Source organism: Dreissena polymorpha, chromosome 8 (assembly GCF_020536995.1).
Source record: "Dreissena polymorpha isolate Duluth1 chromosome 8, UMN_Dpol_1.0, whole genome shotgun sequence".
In the NCBI taxonomy this organism is placed as follows: Eukaryota; Metazoa; Mollusca; class Bivalvia; order Myida; family Dreissenidae; genus Dreissena; species Dreissena polymorpha.
The window spans coordinates 10,088,967-10,112,315 of record NC_068362.1 but is presented as its reverse complement, the minus strand read 5'-3'; the positions used below and the strand labels follow the sequence as shown (position 1 = coordinate 10,112,315).

Here is a 23,349-nt window from a genome sequence, read left to right as displayed (position 1 = left end):
CGGTATAACAGATGTTAAAGCTGACCCCGACACGAAACCATGTTATATTAAGCAGAAACCGAGACGAGTCTTCACTTTCTCTATAGCAAACTGGGATAAATTGGAGGACCGACGTCACAGAAATATCTAGACAAGTAGTGCAGCTCTACAAAAACAACGACAAAAACAACGACATACACCAACCATCTCTGGCAAACATTCAAATCCAAACTTGTCTCAGCCATCCAGCCGAAAATACAATCTAAAATGAAACCTCAAATAACTCTGCTGTATGAATTACCAGAAACAAAACAAAATATCAGCTGAAACCCGAATCGAGACATTACAAAAAGGCAAGAACACCCAACAATTGTGATAATTTCTGAAAATGCCAGAAAGAAATCAAGACAGCATATTGCGCAAAGCTGAATGGACCCATATCAACACAATTATATAGAAGTGCCTTCAACACAAAAAAATCAAAACCATGTTAAGCACGTCAAATCCAGGAAGGAATGCAATATTATAACTGCTCTATTACGAGAGAACGGACAACTTATCACAGACATCAATGACAAGGCAGATATATTGTTAAATCAATTCCAGTCTGTTTTCATCACCGACGACATAAATCAGCCAGCTCCGCAACTCACAAACCGGGTAAACAAATGCATCCCACGACATCACATAAGGGAAGGTGGTGTACTCAAGCTGCTAAATTACATCAACGTCCGGAAAGCAGCTGGTGGAGATGAACTCCCAAATAGAACCCTGCAGGCTTGTGCCGTGGAGGCATCAGCCGCAAGTAGTGACATCTTCCAGCGGTTCGCAGACACGGGCGAACTTCCAAAGGATTGGAGAGACGTAATTGTTGCCCAAGTTTTTAAGAATGGAGATCGAAACTCCCATGAGAAATACTGAACAGTGTCACTCGGCTTCGTGCTATCTAAGCTATTATAACATATCATCTGTCGCCCTATCCTTAACCACGTCGACAAGCGTGAATAATTAACCAACCTTAATCATGACTTTGCTCAAGACACTCTTTTGAAACACATCTCGACCAGAACAAACAGGTTGACGACATTATACTTTAATTTATAAGGCTATCGACACCTTATCCCAACAACGCCAACTTCTGAAGCTTTATAGGGAATTCAATTGGATATCAAACTTTCTTAGCCACCCAGAACTGTGTGTGGTAGTTGTTACCGTATGCTCCGGCGTACCTCAAGGCGTGTTGCTGTTTCTGTGCCATATCAATGCCCGAAAGGGTAAAGTCTCACAAACGGAACGTTTATTTGCAGACAAGTGCCAATTAACTGTATTGAGCTACCAACGCAATCACATACCATAGAAGAAGACATTGAACCTACACAAATGGCCCGTGAATGGGAACTGCGGTTAAACGCCAAGAAATGGTATCTAATCAGTACTTAATCCAAATCTACATTCTTCTACAATTTTGACAACGCAATTCTCAAAACGTCAAAGGGAACCCATACGAAAGCGTTATTTCTCAAAGTATCTGAAATAAAAACACATTACAAACATCACAAAATGTGGCAACTCTACACTAGGCGTCTTGAGACACAACCTTATATATCCTGTCCCCAAAGCTCCCGGAACACCGCATACCAAGCGATAATCCGATATAAACTGGAGTACGGGCTTGTTGTGTGGAAACGACATAGACAACAGGGTGCAGGATCACATGACTTTGTTGGGTTTTCAATTAAACGTTAATGGATGTAAACACACCGGTAAGTGCTGTTTTTTTTCCAAATAACTTTTTCAACAATTTTTCTCAAGAAACTAGTGCATAAAAGACAGATTATTATTTTTTTATGCTGCTAATGGCATTGTGAAATATATCAGATCGAATTACTTAATTTAATAACTTATTAAACAAGCCTGTGTTCTTGTTAAAAAATTCTATGTATTCTGCACGATTTAGCTTCACGCAACATGAAATTTTGTCACCGATTTCAGACGAATTAAAATGAATATTCTTATACCTTAAGATATCGGCACAAACTGCAAGAGAAAATTCTTTTATGCACTAAAGATTTTTGCAAACGTATTTCAATGACTTGAAATATTTGCAAAATTAAAGTTCTTAACGGTTTGTTAACATTCGAGATCTGTTCGGCCTATGTGTAAATCCCTGAAAACCCCGTTGATTCTGCATCCTGATAAAGTAAAGCGAGTCCAACGATCTGCGGTACGTTTCGTTACCAGGGAATTGAGTAATTTGAGTATAATTGAAGTACCCAGGGGCCTATACAATTTGTTTGAACCAATCGAGCTTTACTTAGTAACAACAATGTGAACTCAACATCTATACATTGTTTAAAGATTGCAATTTCGGCAAAAGTGTGAGATTTGCACTGCTAATATTAAGTTCATGAGCACTGTCCGTTGAAAAGAAACACAACTTCGTTTCTTCAACGTAACATCTTGTACACAAGCGATATCTACTTTCTTGTCGTTATTTTTCTTTCGGGTCAATTTGTCATCAAACACTTTCAAAATGTCGGGAGCACTATTTGGCAACACGAGCGGACGCTCACAGAGCAAGAATTTAGTAGAATTTCGAGCCGGAAAAATGCATATGAAAGGGAAAATGGTCCATCCAGACAAAAGGAAGGGTTTGGTATATGTACATCAGTCGGACGACTCACTGATGCATTTTTGCTGGAAGGACAGAACGACCGGAAGTGTCGAGGATGTGAGAATTTTGATTTGTCATGCGGTTACACTGTATTAATATTTATATAGTTGTAATATTTAAAACTTACTTCGACTTTTTGCGTGCACTCGAGTTGACTATGTGCAATATACCAACTTCCAGATATTGACCCTCTGGGTCGCTGAAAGTTGCAACTGTTAATGACATTTTACATATAACCTCTGCTGCCTTGAATCCAGACAGCACCATAAAATATGTTTAAATGGAAAAAAATAGGTAAAATGAACATCATTTACTATTTTCTGGCATAAATAAACACAAACAGTTCATAAATATATACCTTATGCTCAAAATAAAACAACATACTCGGGGCTCAACATTAACCTAAAAACCAACTTGCCCTTCCGGGCAAGTACTTAGAAAATCTACTTGCCCTTAACGTAAATCCACTTGCCCAAACATAAAATATCACATTAACTGTAAACCTCATTTTTTTAAAATAAAAATCAAAATGATACACCACAAAACCTTTTTTATGTTTGCACATTTAACAAAATGATTACAGCAATTAAAGTCTAAATGTATATTTGTGCCAATGTTTGATTATTAATGAAATAATTAGTCATTCTCTTCCACGTCTTCGTCATTGCTTCTAACGATTCCTTATATCTCAGTCATTCAAACTCACTTTTCCATTTTGGTAAAAAGTTGTGTTTTCACTGCAATTTCTACTTGTTGCACTTTCGGATGATTTTTCTGTTAATTTTTCATTGGATTTTTGCAGACTTACAGTTATGTGTAAAGCCGAAGCTTAATAAACTAGACATTTCTCGTCTGCTAACAGTACTGTAAACAACACGAGAATTGTAACAAAAATGTCAATTGACGTAAAGCAAAAGATTGTTGAAAATGAATGTCGAAAAATAGGAAATATATATACCGTAGCTATTTGTTGTTGTTTTTATATAGTTTTATAATTTTAGTAGCTGTCTTCGTGACTGAAAACACCAACAATGTTATTTGTAACTGAATTGTAATGAAAAAGATAAACACAAAAGCATTTGAAAGCCTATGTTTGGAATCCCACGCCATTTACGGCGTTTCTAAAAATAAGTTTGGAAATGCATGCGCACCATGCGTAGTTAGTTTGGACTGATAAAACAATCGTCGAGGTAAATTCATGCAGGCAATTTGTTCGTGATTATTTGTACTATTTAACCAGAGAAACACACGTTTTTCTTTGTTCTTTTTTGCACTTGCCCGTGCGGACAACTAGATTATAAAATAACTTGCCCGAACCCAACTTTCACTTGCCAGGGACTATCAGACAACCGTTAATGTTGAGCTCTGATACTTGATATGGTGTTTGTTGCATAGTGTAACTAGATACAGACTAGATAGCTGAACACAAGTTCAATAAGTTGAATAACGACAAAACTTATCATCAACAACATGAATCAGGTTGTTCCCAGAATAATGCTATTCATCCAAGTTTCCAACAAGATAATGGTTCACGAAAATGTATAAGTTTTTATGCCCCCGGATCGAAAGATCGGGGGCATATTGTTTTCGGCCTGACTGTCTGTCATTGTGTGTTTGTGTTCCAAAACTTTAAACGGCGTTAAACTTTAACGCACTTAAAGTTTGGTCATAACTTTTTGAATATTGAAGATAGCAACTTGATATTTGGCATGCATGTGTATCTCATGAAGCTTATTCAAAACCGGATGGACTGATGTTGCAATAAACACTCTGTCTGGTTCCATGTCTGGTTCCACGTTTTCGTGTCTTCACTATTTGGAGTTGTGCAACAAAGACCTTAAGTCAAACTCAAATGTCTCGCAATAAGTCCACCGTTGTTTTTCTTTTTTCAAGGCTCCATGATGGACATGTGTAAAAGTTTGGCCAAAAATTACACATGATGATCATAAAGGCATATGCTTTTCTAATAACAACTGAATCAGACAATACCAAACTTCGTCGGACCGACGGACATATCTGACAGAATATGTCAAGGTCCGATCGATTTTGCAATTCCAACAGACCAAAATGTCCGACTCCAAAAAATATTATAAATATCTTTAAGATCATCGTCTGATGCTCCGTGGGATTCCAATATTTGCCATCAAAACATTAGAACTAAATACGTTAATACCAGTGTCGTTTTATGTTTTCGATCAATTTGTGTCCTCCAATAAGAAAAGCTCGCACATGTTCGGTTATACGCGTTATTTTTCGAAATAACTCGGATCACGCGATACTATATTCGTAAAATATTCTGAATGTAGAGAAGAAATTTGCCGAGTGCGTTCCGATGTATCTGAAATACAAACTGTTGCAACTCGGTATATTCCGTGACAGCGTCTGGTAATTTCCAAACGGATATTTATAAAGTACTAGTTCCACGCTCATATGTGCATGTCAATTTCGCAAAATGCGAGAGCCAGGACCATGCAGCAAGGTGCTCGCATATGTTAAAGTCAATTGTCTTCAATGTAAACAGCATTGCGAAGCGAAAATAACGTTGACGTATATAATTGTTTTCAGGTGATTTCGTTTTCAAAATATTGTTGTCTTCTTTCCAAAAGATTATTTCACAACTAATTTTATTGTCTTTATATTTTGTATTGTGAGATTTGCCTGATATGCTGAGGTTTCTTACCAAAGTATTACCTGGTACTGATACTATTATATTGACTATTGAGAATACTGGAAAAACAAATTTGTCGAGACACAAGTTATTGATCATCTATTAAGTGAAGGTACCTCAGATGAGCAGGAGACTGCTAAACCTGATAATGTCGTAGACTTTGACGCAGAAACTCAACAAATCAATTATCAATACTGTACAGATGACAAGAGTGATTACTGTTCAGATTTTCAGGAGGAAGAAGACAATTAAAAGAAGATAATCACTTATTTGAATTCCAATCTCTATTCCGATATCTGATAATATATAGTAATATATAGTAACATTCTTGTTTTATGATATAACTAGATAGTACATACTTGATATATGTCATTATGATATAAATAAATACTATGTGTAACCGTCATTTCATTTTGTGTTTTCTCTTTTTTTGTTTGGTCTGACAAACACTCATCCGGTCTGACAGAATTTGTCAATCCGTCAGACCGAATGTCTGACATCAATCTGGAAGTTTGGTATTGTCTGCTGAATCAGTAAAAGGACTTGTTTAGCCCTTTCCCAATCAGAACTTAAGTGAAGTAAAAATGCCTGTGTGCAAAAAGCATAAAACAAGAACAGCCTGCGGAGTAACTTGCAGTGAGGCGGTTCAGCTTTTATGCTGTTTGCTGCTGATCAGTATGTTCGAGTTGTAAACAAATCCTTTCAAACTTGAATCTAGTAAGAAAGTTTTTTCATTAAATTTGATTTTCTAAGGAACTACAAATGCGTAAAAATACGTTTCTAAGTGGTAAAGGGTTAATTAAAAATGACATAAAACTATGCGTTTATTTTAGGATCTTATCATTTTCCCGGATGATATCGAGTTCAAGCACGTGAAGCAGTGTACAACTGGCCGGGTGTTTGTTCTGAAGTTTAAGTCATCGACTAGGAAGTTCTTTTTCTGGATGCAGGCAAGATCATTTTCATTTTTAATATTTTTAGATAATTTGGTATATTAGAAGAGGTACTTTTATATTTATATTGTATATTAAATAATGATTGAGACTTAAAACTATGGAGAAAAATATATACAGGGCTATAGATAACTTTTGGGGTATACTGCAGGGGTTCCACTGGCCCAAAAAAAGTTGTCGCCACTTTTTCGCGGCGTGAATACTGTTGGTTATTCCACCTTATTTATAAGAACAATCATTTTAAGAAACCTTACTACATTAATGTCATTGACTATATTATCACTTTAAAAAGTATGTTATTTCATAAAAAAAAAATAAGTACCTTCATAAGTCATACCTTCATAAGTATTAATAAGCTTTATTTGTATATAAATAACATTTTTTTCAACTTGATAAAAAACACAGATAACCAAAATAATATAATAATGTTAACATCAATGTATTAAACAGTATGCTGCATAAATGTTTCGAAATTAATTATTTAAACATAAAAAATCACACCAATGTTCATCATATGAAAGGGAATCAGAAAATAAAGCATCTCATGTCAAATTGTTTAACAGTTATATTTGGTCATTTGGACATGATATACATCAGCTTCTGTTGTTAGCAAGTTTTCTGTTAGTGGTGGATGATTTCCAGGTTCAATTAAATGACTGTTGTTCACGCCTTTTTCCTGACAGAAAGGCCCAATTAATTGCCACAATCCATTCTTGTTGCCTGAAATAACATAAAACATATTTTTACAAACTATCAGCATCAAACCAACACATAAATGTCCCTATCTTTAAATGTCCGAATTTAATATATCCGAAATATTGTACATCGAGTGAATGTTTTATATTTAATTCAGAAATTGTTGTTATCTTAATCTATTTATATCCTTCCCAGAACATTACAATAATGAATCTATTAAACATAAATGCTCACAAATACCTGTTGAAACAAGTTTTTATTTGTTGATGTGGTGAAATTAAATGCTTTTGCCAGCCCCATGGTTTTGATTTTAACAAAGAAATAGCGGCCCTAATAATCATTATAATTATTGATCGTCGTGACAGTTTGTCCCCGTGTTACTTAACTTATTGCTCAATATCATAAAGGAGCCGTTAATCCGATAATAACCCCCATAAAACTTGACAATAGCAGTAAAAACACCGTTTGTAACACTTACACGCTTCGGTGATTTCTAATGCACTCTGCACTGTAGGTCGCTTACATCGTCGTAAATCAATATTTACAACTGACAGACCCTGGCCGCTAATGCTCGGTCACGTGCTTTCGACTTGCAGTACATTTTCGGATAGGATTTTACCGATTTTTTTTAATTCGCCACTTTTAAAAAATTGGAGCCACATTTAAAAATTTAGCGCCATTTGGCGCCAATGGCGATCGACAGCGGAACTCCTGTACTGGGTAATTCAACCCCTGTTTTTGACATCAAATTCAAAATCTGAAACAACTTTTTTCAATTTTGTCAATTTACCAAAACGTGAAAAGGCCCCTTTAATTGGGTTTTTCTTCCCCGGTTATTTAACTAAATTGGGTAATTTAGGGAATGACATTTATAACATAATAAAAATGTTCTAAGGTTACTATATTGTTAATACAAATGGAATTCAAAAAGTTACCTGTACATAACACAGGTTTTTTTTTCTCCACTTTTTGGGAAGATAGCCCATGGCTTTGGAATTGGGAATTTTATCAGCATTTTCATGAAATTGGGAAAATAAATTCATTAGCCTTTTTTCCACATGAAAAGTCCACTGATTAGGGAAATACTAAATTTGATATAACTCTTTATAAACATTCAAATTAAAAGAACAAAATCATTTAATACTTTGTTAGATGTAATTGAATTGAATTTGAGATAAAATATGCATTAGACTTCTTTCTAAAAAAAAAAAAAAAATTTTTTTTTTTGGAAATTGGGAATTTTTTGCCACATTTTGGGAAAAAAGTATACTTTTTGGGATTGGGAACATAGCCGAATTTCGGCTATAAAATCGGGCCAAAAGAAACCCTGTAACAACAAACAATTACTGAAGTTCTGATAAAAGTTCATTCATTTTTAAGTTGAATAAGACCGAGTTCGTGAAAATCGCTGCACAACATTGATAACCGCTGGAAAGAATGCCTTCTTTTCTTCATAGGACGGCATATAAACTATCTGCTACATTTTTGTATGGAAAATAACCAGTCTAAAAAATTATACGCCAGGTGTTTGTAAAATTGTGTTTCGCGACGCAAGGTATTTTACAGTAATTACGTTATTAAATTTGTATTTGCATTTTTGTACGCTTTATTTTGAATTTTATTACGTTTTTGGTTATTTTAATTGGGTAATAACGCAAATACATGTACGCTTGTTATCTATAGCCTGGGATATATCAGTGATTTTTTGTGCTTTTATTTGTTACAGCCTGTGCCATTTGAATTGGGAAAATTAGCGCGATAAACAAAAAAATTGGGAAAAATTGTGCAATAAACCATGAAATTGGGGAAAAAAAAAAGATTGTTAATATGATTATATGTAACCGAATTAAAATTGTTTTGAAGTGCATGTTCAGGGTTTTTTCTAGCCATTTTGGGAAAAGGTCTGGTTAAATTTGAATTGTTCTAATTGATAAAAGTGGCAAATTTGGGAATTATTTATCGACAAAAAGGACTAAATTAAAGTTATATATTTTGTAGGATGTTTAAATAAAAAGTTGAGATCTAGAGGAGAGAAATCATGTCATAAGAGGCTTATTTCTTTAAAAAATAATTTTTGGGAATTGGGCTTTTTTTTTGGAAGTTTTGGTCAGCTTGTTGGGAAAAACGTTGATTTTTTGCGATTGGAAAGTAGCCGAAAATCGGCGGTAATTTTTAGCAAAAAAATCACTGTATATTAATTCTACATTAATGTTTTTTTATCAAATAGTAGTGTGTATTAGGATAAGGAATATCAGCAGTATAAAAGAAACCACGAACATCGACTGAACTATAATAGGGTGAAATGTTATGTTTGTTTTACATTTTTTTATGCCCCCTGTAGGGTGGCATATAGCAGTTGAACTGTCCGCCAGTCTGTCCGTACGTCCGAAAACTTTAACATTGGTCATAACTTTTGCAATATTGAAGATAGCAACTTGATATTTGGCATGCATGCGTATCTCATTAAGCTGCACATTTTGAGTGGTAAAGGTCAAGGTCATCCTTCAAGGTCAAAAGTAAAAAAATACAATCCAAGAGAAGTAATAAGCTTTAAAAGGGAGATAATTTCTAAACCTGCCAAATGATGTATTTAAATTTTAAGCGGCGCAATAGAGGGCATTGTGTTTTTGACAAACACATCTCTTGTTTCTCTAGATATTTATTATCAAGTCAATGTTCTTACTGTCCCAATTCCAAGGAAAACAACAATTACTCTTTATTTTCAGGAGCCGAAATCTGACAAAGATGAGGAGTACAGCAAGAAAGTGAATGAATACCTCAACAACCCGCCCACACCAGGCTCCAACAGGGGAGGGGAGGGATCTCTGCCTTCAGACCTGGCCAATCTAGGTAGGGGGTGTATGGTCATTTAGTAAAGTTCAGTTCAACTATAATAGAATACTTTTGCTGAAGTCATCTTCAATAACAGGTTCTTATTAATGCTGTCATCATGCTAGATGACTGTGTATCTAAAAAAACCTGTCACAATTGTCGGCAAATGTCTATTTATTTCTAAGGGGTTATTAAATATTTTTACTATCGTTTTTAGCTCTACTGCCAAAGGCAGAAGAGCTTATGGGATGGCATGGTGTCTGTGTGTGTGTGTGTGTGTGTGTTAGACGTGGTCTTGTTTATCAGATAATGTCCACAGTTTTCATCCGATTCTTTTCAAACTTACTCAGTGTCTTTATATTAATGAGGACTCGAACCCTATTGATTTTCAGGTCACTGGGTCAAAGGTCAAGGTCACAGTGACTCGAAATAGTAAAAGTTTATCCAATTAAGTCCACAGTTTTCATCCGATTCTTTTCAAACTTACTCAGTGTCTTTATATAAATGAAGACTCGAACCCTATTGATTTTCAGGTCACTGGGTCTAAGGTCAAGGTCACAGTGACTCGAAACAGTAAAAACTTGTTTATCCGATAAAGTCCACAGTTTTCATCCGATTCTTTTTAAACTTACTCAGTGTCTTCATATAAATGAGGACTCGAACCCTATTGATTTTCAGGTCACTGGGTCAAAGGTCAAGGTCATAGTGACTCGAAATAGTAAAAATTAGTTTATCCAATTAAGTCCACAGTTTTCAACCGATTCTTTTCAAACTTGTTCAGTTTCTTTATATAAATGAGGATTCAAACCCTATTGATTTTCAGGTCACTGGGTTAAAGGTCAAGGGCACAGTGACTCGAAATAGTAAAATGGTTTCCAGATGTTAACTCAAGAATGCTTGGGCCTAGGATCATGAAACTTCATAGGTACATTGATCATGACTGGCTGATGACCCCTACAGATTTTCAGGTCACTAGGTCAAAGGTCAAGATCACAGTGACTCGAAATAGTAAAATTGTTACTTTTTCTTGTTTATCCGATAAAGTCCACAGTTTTCATTCGATTCTTTTCAAACTTGTTCACAGTCGTTATATTAATGAGGACTCGAATCCTATTGATTTTCTGGTCACTGGGTCAAAGGTCAAGGTCACAGTGACTCAAAATAGTAAAATGGTTTCCAGATGTTAACTCAAGAATGCTTAGGCCTAGGATCATGAAACTTCATAGGTACATTGATTATGACTGATGACCCTTATTGATTTTCAGGTTGCTAGGTCAAAGGTCAAGGTCACAGTGACAGTGTTTAAAGCAGTAGAGCGATTCAGGCCCTCATGGGCCTCTTGTTATGTTATAAATGAGAAAAGATTCCCAAATAATTCACCTTTAAATTTTCAACCTCGCTTGCATAGAGTTTACGATTTACATAGGGTTTGCTTAGTTATATTTATTTGGTGTAAAATCCCTGGAATAGCTCCATGATCCTGTTTCAGCAGGTGACTCCGACATTCAGAGTATCCTGGGAGGCATGAGTCAGCAGCAGCTAATGCAGCTACTTGGTGGGATGGGAGGGCCTGGCGGTGGACTGTCAGCGCTCATGGGACGTCCCGGCAGTGCTCAGTCAACCGCGTCTGAACCGTGAGTTGTTTCAGTGCTCAGTCAACCATGTCTGATTTGTGAGTTGCTTCAGTGCTCAGTCAAACGCGTCTGAACCATGAGTTGTTTCAGTGCTCAGTCAAACGCGTCTGAACCATGAGTTGTGTCAGTGCTCAGTAAACCACGTCTGAACCATGAGTTGTGTCAGTGCTCAGTAAACCACGTCTGAACCATGAGTTGTGTCAGTGCTCAGTAAACCACGTCTGAACCATGAGTTGTGTCAGTGCTCAGTAAACCACGTCTGAACCATGAGTTGTGTCAGTGCTTAGTCAAACGCGTCTAAACCATAAGGTGTTTTAGTGCTCAGTTAACCGCGTCTGAACCTTGTGTTGTTTCAGTGCTCAGTCAAAAACGTCTGAAGCATGAGCTTGAGAATAAAAAAATAATAGACCATTTGGTGACCTGTACATGAACAAGTGTTGTAATCAATGTTTTATTCTGACATAGTTTAACAGAGTTTATATTATTACGCTATGAGTAATTTATTTAAACTTAACAATTTCAGTCACAATTCCTATGTATTTTGGATTTTGTCATTTCTTATTTGGAATACGTTATTGCGCCATATTGGTGCAAAAAGGTACCATATGCCTTCTAATTTTAATGTCACATGGTACCTTTTTGCATCAAGGGGGCGATTGGTTGTATTTCATTTACTAAAACTACAGCTTATTTGGCATTTGAACTTGCTCTTTGGAATGAAATTTGTTATATAAGACACAAAACTAACAAATATCATTGAATCTCGGCTGATGAATATCCAAGTCTTTATTCTAGCAATCAGTTTTCCTCTCCAGACCCCTGCGTGTGCAGTCCTCCCCGGGAACCCGCAGCGCGGCGTCTGAGACTCCCACCCAGCCCAGACCAGTCACTGCAGTGGCCCTGCCCTCCCACGGGACTACCACGACCTCGGCGGGAACCGCAGGTGGCACAACGACCACCACACCTGCAGGACGTGGGACCAGGGCTTCGGCCGCAGGAGGCAAGTCTGCCATACAGCTCAGTGACCTGCAGAACATCCTGTCTAACATGAATGGTGAGTATGCAGCGTTTGCTTTTAACAGATGGTATCAATACATGAGAAGTGCTTCAGGAAAATGGGGTTAAATGCATTTGTGTCAAGTGTTATCTGTAAAACATGGATCTTGAATATGCAGCCCTATCATTTATTATGCTCCCCCCCAAAAAAAATTGGGGGGAGCATATAGTCGCCACTTCGTCTGTCCGTCTGTGTGTTGATGGGAAGCTTTACTACCAAGAGGAGATGTGCATATTATCAGCGGTTTCTGGTCGGATGATTTTTCACAGAGTTATGGCCCTTTGTACATATAGTGCAATTCTTGTCCGGGCTATTTCTCAGCAACTAATGACTGGAATTCAATGAAACTTTATGGAAAGCTTCACTACCAAGAGGAGATGTGCATATTATCAGCCAGTTCTGGTCGGATGATTTTTCATAGAGTTATGGCCCTTTGAAATTTTCCATTAACTGTACATATAGTGCAATTCTTGTCCGGGCTATTTCTCAGCAACTAATGACTGGAATTCAATTAAACTTGATGGAAAGCTTCACTACCAAGAGGAGATGTGCATATTATCAGCCAGTTCTGGTCGGATGATTTTTCATAGAGTTATGGCCCTTTGAAATTTTCCATTAACTGTACATATAGTGCAATTCTTGTCCGGGCTATTTCTCAGCAACTAATTACCGGAATTCAATAAAACTTTATGGGAAGCTTCGCTACCAAGAGGAGATGTGCATATTATCAGCCAGTTCTGGTCAAATGATTTTTCACAGAGTTATGGCCCTTTGAAATTTTCCATTAACTGTACATATAGTGTAATTCTTGTCCGGGCTATTTATCAGCAACTAATTTCCGGAATTCAATGAGACTTTATGGGAAGCTTTACTACCAAGAGGAGATGTGCATATTATCAGCTGGTTCTGGTTGGATGATTTTTCACAGAGTTATGGCCCTTTGGAATTTTCCATTGTACATATAGTGAAATTCTTGTCCGAGCTATTTCTCAGCAACTTATTACGAGAATTCAATGAAACTTTATGGGGAGCTTCACTACCAACAGGAGATGTGCATATTATCAGCCGGTTATGGTCGGATGATTTTATACAGAGTTATGGACCTTTGAAGTTTTCCATTGTACATACATGTATAGTGCAATTCTTGTCTGAGCTATTTCGCAGCAACTTATCACGGGAATTCAATGAAACTTTATGGGAAGCTTAACTACCAACAGGAGATGTGCATATTATCAGCCGGTTATGGTCGGATGATTTTTCACCGAGTTATGGCCCTTTGAAATTTTTTATAAACTGTACATATAGTGTAATTCTTGTCCGGGCTATTTCTCCCCAACTACTGACTGGACTTCAATGAAGCTTTATGGGAAGCGTAACTACCTTGAGGAGATGCGCATGTTATTAGTGGGTTCTGGTTATATGATTTATTTAGAGAGTTATGGCCCTTTGAAATTTTTAAGTTTGCTAAACCATCCATTGTATTATTTTGTCCTAAGTTATGCCCCTCAAGACTTTTTGTTTTATCTGAATATATAGTGCAATATTGTGACAAAAAAAACTTTGGGGAGCATCACCCAACTCCGACGGTTTCTTATTACTGATATTATCTATAAATGAGGCGCGCTGTAGGAAAACAGGTCTTAATGCATTTATACCAAATAAAACTGATATTTTCTAAAATTAGCTGCGCTGTAGGAAAACAGGGCCTTATGCATGTGCATAAAGTGTCGTCTGTCTAACTGAAACGATGATTATGCAGGGCTTGTTTTTGACATGTTTTGCTTTCAATAAATGAGCAGCACTGTGGAAAACCCGGGCTTATGCATTCACATAAAGCGTCGCCTGTCTTACATGAACAGTGCGGATGCAGTGCTAGCATTTTAAACTGATATCAATAAATGAGCCGCCCTGTAGGAAAACCAGGCTTAAGATTTTTATTTTCAGTTATGTTATCTATATTTCTGCATAATATTAATTATAATTCTACATAATATTAATAAATTTGATTCTCGCTGGGGGAAAATCAGGTTTAATGCATGTACAAAAGTGTCGTTCCAGACTAGCTTGTGCAGACAACACAGTCAAAGCAGGGATGATAGTTTCCGAATATATTTTGTTCCAAGGAAGTCCATTCTAAATGAAAGTCCAGTCTAGGCAGAAAATGTCCTCATTGAAATCCTGTGCAGACTGCACAGCCTAATCTGGTACAACACTTTACGCACATGCAGACTGAACAGCCTAATCTGGTACAACACTTTACGCACATGCAGGCTGCACAGCCTTATCTGGTACAACACTTTACGCACATGCAGACTGCACAGCCTAATCTGGTACAACACTTTACGCACATGCAGACTGCACAGCCGTATCTGGTACAACACTTTACGCACATGCAGACTGCACAGCCTAATCTGGTACAACACTTTACGCACATGCAGACTGCACAGCCTAATCTGGTACAACACTTTACGCACATGCAAACTGCACAGCCTAATCTGGTACAACACTTTACGCACAGCCTAATCTGGTACAACACTTTACGCACAGCCTAATCTGGTACAACACTTTACGCACAGCCTAATCTGGTACAACACTTTACGCACAGCCTAATCTGGGACAACACTTTATGCACAGCCTAATCTGGTACAACACTTTACGCACAGCCTAATCTGGTACAACACTTTAGGCACAGCCTAATCTGGTACAACACTTTACGCACAGCCTAATCTGGTACAACACTTTACGCACAGCCTAATCTGGTACAACACTTTACGCACAGCCTAATCTGGTACAACACTTTACGCACAGCCTAATCTGGGACAACACTTTACGAACATGCATTAAGTCATCTTTCCCAGAGCACGACTAATTTACTTGTGTTGTCAGGATAACATGCTTTTTCTATATGTTTGTGTGTGTGTTTTATAACATCAAGCACAATTTAACATTCTACTTTTCTTGTATTTCAGTTCCTGCAGACAAAGATGGTAAGAACAAAACAAGATCAAAGGCAGCTGAAAACTGAAAGAGTTTCCATTTCAACTTACATTGTGTAACATTATATAATTATGTATAAAATATGACGATATATAATATTACAAACAAGGGCATGTTCATATGTAAATACTAAATGGCTGCACTTGAATTACATGTATTGCTGCCTTTGTCTGACATTTCTTGTTGCAGAATTTGCATGAAGTAGAAAAAAAACAGTACATCTAAACAATTTTAATATTTAACAGCATCATAATTCAAATGCGAAGTAACTAAGTTTTATGGAAGCAAATCAAGAAAATAAATTCTACAAACACTTGTTTAAATGAATGATTGAAAATTATGTAAAAATCTGTTTATTCTTTATCAACCCATCCACAGTGGACCTGTCAAAGGCCCTCGACCCCGAGTCCATGGTTCCGATACTGGCCAACCCAGAGGTCCAGCAACGCCTGATCCCTTTCCTACCGGAGGGTGGGGCCCTGCCGAAGTCCGAGGAGGAGTTAAGGGCCACGATCACCAGCCCCCAGTTCAAGCAGGCCCTTTCTTCCTTCAGTTCGGCCCTGCAGTCGGGCCAGCTCGGTCCCCTCATGTCACAGTTCGGTCTCGGGGAAGACGTGGCTAATGCAGCTGCGCAAGGAGGTATGGCAGAAAATTAGAGTAGGCCTCATAACCTGATGCAAATTTTATGGCCCAGACCCAAATACTTTACACATATTGAAATTAAAGTTTGCAGAAATGTTTACATTGGATTCCAACCAAAATATAAGAATACACAGAAATCAATAAAATTAGAACAAATTAGTACTTATTAATTGCAAAGCATCGATCTCAAATAGCTGGGGAGATGTTCAAATATTTTTATTCATTTTTTTATAAAAATTGAAGAAGCATGTTAAAAGTATTGAAAGGATAAATCTAGATATTTGTCTTTTTCAGACATAGAGGCATTTGTCAAAGCGATGCAAGCCAACAAGAAATCTAAAGACAAGGATGAGCCCGAGGATATGGACCAAGACTAAATAACTCTGCCATACATTTCACTTAGGCCACAGAAAAAATGTGTTTCTTTTAACCAAATAACACCTTTATACGTTGAGAGATTAAACAATATAGAATGTCAATATATTTCAATGACAATTCTGTGACATCTGTATTTGTCTTATATGAAATAGTGTTTAGACACTGCTTTTGAGTTTCGTTTCCTTAAACTTATAAATAAAAACTTAAAACATTCTAATATTTTTGAAATTTAAATTTTGTTTGGCCTTGTTTGATGACATGAATACATACATGTACAGTCAATCTTGTATTAAGAGACCACCCAAGGGAGTAATCAAAAGCGGTCTCTTAAAAAAATGGTCTTTAAATAAAAAAAGGCCATTCTGGAAGAATGCTTACTTTTATAACAAAATGAAAATAAACACAAAACATAAACAATATTTTACTTATAATGTGTTTTATTTTTTCACTTATTACAAATTATCATTTATTATAAATGAATTGTGTGTACATATTTATTTGCAAAAACAACATAGAAAAGGAAATATTTTTCGCATTTTCTTTACCTGACACATTATTTTCCACGTCTTCAAGCACCTTGGCTTTACGCTTAAGAATGTTCTGAATTTGAGTTTTACCGACTCCAAACTCATCAGCGATTTTATGTGCACTTTTACTCTTTGACAATTCCAAAACCCGAATTTTCTCGTTCAACGTTAACACTTTTCGTTTTGACATTTTAATTTCTGCATGTACGCTTAAGGAAATCTGACTCGATTATGATACATAATTAGCTGAAAAAATTAAAACACGTCAATTGAAAACAAACAATCAGACCTGGTTGGAAAATTTATTAAGTAAATAACAATGTGATTGGCTTACAAATATCTACTAATTAGCATAATTACAAATTGGTAATGTACGGATTCCGACAGATGTTGCCGATTAATAGTTTATTTTCCGCACTTCTCAGGAAATGTTTGTTGCGTACAGTGCATTGTTTCTGCACCTGTTATCTGCACTCGAGAAAAATCAGTGTTGTCTCTTAACTTTACTCATAGTTAACTATTTAAGATGTTCGATTGTTTTGTGATAATTTTCAAAATATCCGGAATGCTATAATTTTTTGTATGGTGATTAATGAATCTGTATCTGAAATTAATATAAAATAAAAAAGAGAGGTCACCGTGAATAATTTTGAGATAACGAAGGTTTTTAAATGCCATGTGCGTTTGAAAAAAGGTCATTTTTGCGGGGCATAAATTTGGGGGTACGGTAAAATGTTTTTGTGTAATACATCTAAAATGGCATAATAGTATTGAGATTGCATTAGATTAGCAACTGTAACATGTGTATTATCATAGTGAACAGTTTTAAAACCAAAAATTATGGAAATCGTAAAAAATAATGAGAAATAAGTATGAATAGTTTTTTGTTTGTTTTGAATTTTTTATTGCACAGTTCAAAATAGATAACATGCAATACAGATACATATTTCTGTTGATGTAATATTCATATTCATTTGAAGTTCTAAATAATTAAAGGAAACTAGCTAAGCATTAAAATGAAGTAAAGAAATTGATAGGTCACCGTGGATTTTTGCTATAGACATTTTAATATGGACTTAATTTCAAAAATACAATGACTAACATTGTAATAGTAATTAAAACATATCTATATAATAACTGCTCCATAACAATCAAATTATCAACTGAAATGTGATACACATAGAAATATTTTTAATGTATATTGTTATGAAAATATTTCAGATGTAACAACTGAAAAAACCATGTTGATGTTCATATAAACATCTTAAATTACCCCACCCACCTGTTACCCATGTTGTTGGTTGTAAATTGAACATATGTATTAGGTATTTTAAAATTATTTTTAGAACTGTGTGATGTGTATTTAAAGACAAGAGGCCCTGTATCGCTCCACTGCTGAAAAAAAGACTGAAACAAATATTCTCCGCATGTGCAGATACTTAAATATAGGCCCTATTTAAGCACATGTACAATTTTGTGACCACCTGGGCTGGGTCAAATTTAACCCCAGGGGCATAATTTGAGCAAACTTTGTAGAGGACTACTATATCTCACTCCATACAAAATGTGGTGGCCCTAAGTCTTAGATGTAGAGTTAAGGACAAGAATATTTTTAAAGTTTTCACAAAATAAGCAAGATACAAGCGTATATAATGTTAAATTTTGTGACCCGCGGGTCAGGGTCAAATTTGACCCAAAGTACAAACTTGGTAGATGACTTTAAGATGTTCCTGCATACCAAATTTGGTAGCCATAGTCAGAATGGTTTTCGACAAGTTTTTTTAAGATTTCACAAAATAGGCGCTTTATAAGCGTTTATTAAATTTTGTGACCCCCCGCGGCAGGGTCAAAGTTGACCCCAGAGGCATTATTTGAACAAATTTGGTAGAGGTTTATAAGATGTCACTACATACCAAATTTGGTAGCCCTAGGCCCAATAGATATGGACAATTTTTTTTTAAGTTTTCACAAATAAAGCACTTTATAAGCATATGTTCAGTTTTGTAACCCCTGGGGCAGTTTCAAATTTAACCCAAGGGGCATAATTTGAACAAACTTGGTAGAGAACTATTACATGTCACTACATACCAAATTTGGTAGCCCTATGCCATACTAATATGAACAAGAAGATTTTTAAAGTTTTCACAAAAAAATGCCTAATATAAGCATATGTTCAATTTTGTGAACCTCAGGGCAGGGTCAAACTTGACCCTAGGGGCATAATTTGAACAAACTTGGTAGAGGACTATAAGATGCCACTACATACCAAATTTGGAAGCCCAAGGCCCAATGGTTATGGACGAAAAAATATGTGAAGTTTTCACAAAATAAACCCTATATAAGCATATGTTCAATTTTGTGACCCCGGGGCAGGGTCAAATTTGACCCCAGGGGCATAATTTGAACAACGTTGAAAGAGGAACATTCCTGAGAAATTTCATCACAATTGGACCAGTAGTTTAGGAGAAGATGTTTAACGGAAACGTTCAGGCACGCACGCACGACGGACACAGAATCATAACATAAGCCCCGCTGGCCTTTGGCCAGTGAAGCTTAAAACAACAAAGAATACATTAAGCTGGGCAATTATGTTTCACACACCATCCGTGGTTTAATGCACTGCCAAAAATATCTTACAACTTAGGTGAAACATGAGAAATACAACTGACATAAGAATCACAACTATGTTCGTCATCGAGAAGGAAAAACAATTATGTAACAGCTATTAGATTTCATAGCTTATCTATATACAAGATGCAAATTACAATTGGTTAGATGTCAGGCAACAAATAACTCGCTATTGTACATATTATTTTCTTTGATTTTGTTACTCTGATTTGTCCGTTTGTAACCTCTGACAGGGGGCTCCTCAAACCACTCAGTCCGTTTCTTTTTGATACAGGACTCAAATGTTTAAGTTGAAATCCACTTCCTGCAACTTTCCTTGCAACACCTTGACTTATAAATTTTGTATCAATTATGGTTTGTAAAGATTTGATGTTGGAAGCAACCTTCAGTTACACATTGTATGTTAACACTGCTCGGTAAAAGCTGAATGAATATTTGTTAACAATTTTTGGTCAAGAGGAACAAAGTTCACTAACTTTTGTAAAGCTAAAATATCCTGTATAGCGCCATGTGCCATGTATAATTCACCAATGACGTCTTTAACTAAATGTTCCCGCTTATATGATTTCATATTTGGTAATATTTCCTTTAACATTTTTAAGTATCTAAAAAGCCACAAATATTTTGCTGAAACTCAAACATTTTTCAACAAGTATGGATAGCACGGAGCAACACTTTACAATCAAAAGACTCTATATTATGCCCAACTAAAATAATTGGTGAACATTTCTGTAAGAATGTTATAAAACTTGTCAATGCAGATTTGATGGGGACAGCTGTTACTGTTTGTCTCTTGACAAGCATAGAGTCGCTAACAACTGTCACTCCAGTTATTTCTGACGCTTGCAAGGAAATCTTCTTCTCATGCATCACATATGTTGAAAATTGACCAGTTGAATGCACTGCAGCTATCTGAATTATGTGAGAAGTGTGCTCTGAAAAAACAAAACAAAATTTTTTAATAGAAATTGCACAAAATCCATTTTAGCCCCGTTAATCACAGAGCCCTGGGTCGCTCCCCCAAGTACAATGTAAACTTCTTAAAATACATTTGAAGTGTTTACAATAAATATAAAAGGGAAAAACATTGCCCCCCACCAGGACAGGACTTTTTTTTAAGCTTAATGTGAACAATCGTAGAAGAGGTTCCTTCACATTCATTCTCTATGCATTGTGGTTTAAGAGAATTTTCAGTTGAAGGGTTATTGATCGGAAACAATTTTCACACTTATTGTGACCTTTGACTAAGTGACCATAATTTAAATGGGGGTTATATACTGTCCAATCCCTATGCACATGGAGAGTAAAAAGCCAATCAGTGAAAAAGTTGACAAATTATTGATCGGAAACTTAATGATCTACCCACAGACAAACATCCAGCAAAACAATATTAACTCTCTCTTCCAAGGGGGGCATAATAACTGTTATTATGAAAATTGAAACGCTCTTTTCTTCCATTCATGGATATATCAAAGTAAGTTGTTGGCATCTAATGATCTTATGTATTCATAAATCTGAAGAAGCGAAGAGAAGAGTGTTTAAATTCTTAAATGATGCACAATAATATACTAAAGCCAGTTGTGGGTAATGTAACATTGCATCATCTAAGTGGTATTTACTATCATTTTATCAATAAAGATTAAGAATGATGTATTATATGAAAGCAAAATGAGAAATTAGTCTGAACATAACTCTTGTTGCAATTCAATCATATGCTAGGTTGACCAACAATTCACACGATATCTCTGACACATTGAGTTACTCAGCAGTAGCAGGTTGAATTATGTTATACATGTAAGTAAATATGTATATTTTTTAATAGAAGTTCAACTTTGGAGATTTAGAGTACCTAAATACCTGAATTGGACCAAGATAAACTTCTGTATGTGCAACACTGTGAATAAGGAATATGTTAAAAATAAACTTTACCTAACCCTCTTGTTTCCAAATCAAAGAAAACAAATTCCTTCCCAGTAGTGTCTAGCCCTGCTTGACCAGGCTTGGGTATAGGTGGGGGTATAGTTGTAACTTCAACGTCTTGGTCCTCTATGTTTGAACTGTATGTTGGTCCCACTTGTACTTCTTGCACTGTCCTTTGAATGCCTGAACAGAAAAACAGAATTTCAAATTGGAACATTTGCTTGCACCTTCATGGGTTATCTCCGATTTTTATTTAAAGAAATGATTACACAGTACATTAATGCTTTTACAATAATCAATTTACAAACATTAGCATATGCTTTTAAATGTTACTACTACTTTGCATATATAATTGATGGATCTATTGATACAATCTACAACAAGAAATGTGTCCACACGACACGGATGCCCCAAACTCCAACTTTGTAACTATATAAAAAAATAATCCATACAATTGTAAGAAACCCAGTTTGGTGAAGATCGGATGAAAACTACTTGAATTAGAGAGAAGGCACGACAAGTGTGAGGGACTGACCGACCCACGGACAGTGCGAAAACTATGTCGCCAATTGGGGGCATACAAATGAAGAATACTGTGTTTTAAATATAAAATGCCCATAATTAAAAATACCGTTCGAGTTTTAAGTCTTATGCGTCACTGTTTTGCTGCACGAGTAACAGCTATAGCCTTTCTTTTTTGTGCTGAAGGTCATGGAGAAGGGCCAGTTTCGATGTGAAAGTCCCAGGTGTAACACCCAGTTTTTGATTTACCTGAAACAGATTGCAGTAAATGACAGAACAGTTGACAATGCACAATGCTAGAATATGCTTATGCGGAATAAAATAATATGAAATAATGTCACTAATTTACAAAAGTTACAACATTTTATAAGACCTAGTGATCTACATACACACAAATAAGAATTAATTCAAGCCCTTTATTTTCAAAACCAATACGTATTTGACAAATTGAGAATATTTATGTTTTGTAAACTTGTAAAATTTCATATTTATTACCGGTATTAATACGGGCAAAAGCCCGCGAAGCGGGCGTTGACCGTTCATACATATGGGAATTTAGACATAAAATTACATAAGAATACCACATATGGATACGTCTCAAAAAAATTTGCCACGCGACATATATTTTCGCGATGCTATTTATGGCCTTGAACAAATCAAAAACACTTTGACATATGCTAAATCACATGTAAATACATACCTCAGGAAAAGTTATATCAATGACATCATAATTGTGTAGCGAATCGCACTAAATATTCTCGCATTATTTGTTTTTCTTCGCAACCGTTCCAGAATTAAGTCATTACTCAATTATCTCCCCTGAATGCTCTTCTTCAGTGAGTATAAGCCGAAGACTGGTTCACTACATATAGTTACAGTCTTTACCAAACACAATTTAAGTGAACATAACCCGTCTTAAATATATTGCCGAATCTTAGATTTCTGTCGAATTTATTTGCTTTGATCTTTTCGATATCTTATTGTTATTATTATCCTGACAAATCACAAACGCTTGTTAAAAAATTATTTGTTTTAAACATTATAGTTGGCATCTCTATTCTTCCAGTATTCTCGCGGTATTTCAATAACGACACCCTACTGTTTATTTGTCAGAATATGTGACGCATTTTCATTCGCTCTCAGAAAGCATTCTATACATAGATGGTGACGTCACTTCGTTATTGTGAGTAAGACCGGTGTGTACACAATGTCTCAGAAAGACGTTTTACGTGTGATTATGAG

At 35.9% G+C, this 23,349-nt stretch overlaps 1 protein-coding gene and 1 long non-coding RNA gene across 3 annotated transcripts; one reads left to right on the top strand and one right to left on the bottom strand.

Annotated features, from left to right (window-relative positions):
- Positions 1 to 2,467: 2,467 nt before the first annotated feature.
- Positions 2,468 to 16,723, top strand: LOC127841594 (proteasomal ubiquitin receptor ADRM1-like). 2 transcript variants are annotated; one of them, XM_052370517.1, is made up of 8 exons: positions 2,468 to 2,710; positions 6,155 to 6,271; positions 9,697 to 9,820; positions 11,295 to 11,436; positions 12,252 to 12,490; positions 15,463 to 15,480; positions 15,869 to 16,129; positions 16,427 to 16,723. In XM_052370517.1, the coding sequence occupies exons 1-8, from the start codon at positions 2,513 to 2,515 to the stop codon at positions 16,507 to 16,509; spliced, it is 1,182 nt and encodes a 393-aa protein (XP_052226477.1). In that variant the 5' UTR covers positions 2,468 to 2,512; the 3' UTR covers positions 16,510 to 16,723. The 2 variants fall into 2 exon arrangements, with proteins under 2 accessions (XP_052226477.1, XP_052226475.1); XM_052370515.1 differs by having other exon boundaries at positions 11,292 to 11,436.
- A 2,871-nt stretch (positions 16,724 to 19,594) lies between these two features.
- LOC127841605 (uncharacterized) lies at positions 19,595 to 22,331 on the bottom strand. Its single transcript, XR_008031172.1, has 3 exons — positions 22,217 to 22,331; positions 21,595 to 21,768; positions 19,595 to 20,600 (listed from the first exon to the last, which is right to left on the bottom strand). It is a non-coding gene; the product is annotated as an uncharacterized LOC127841605 (long non-coding RNA).
- Positions 22,332 to 23,349: the final 1,018 nt, after the last annotated feature.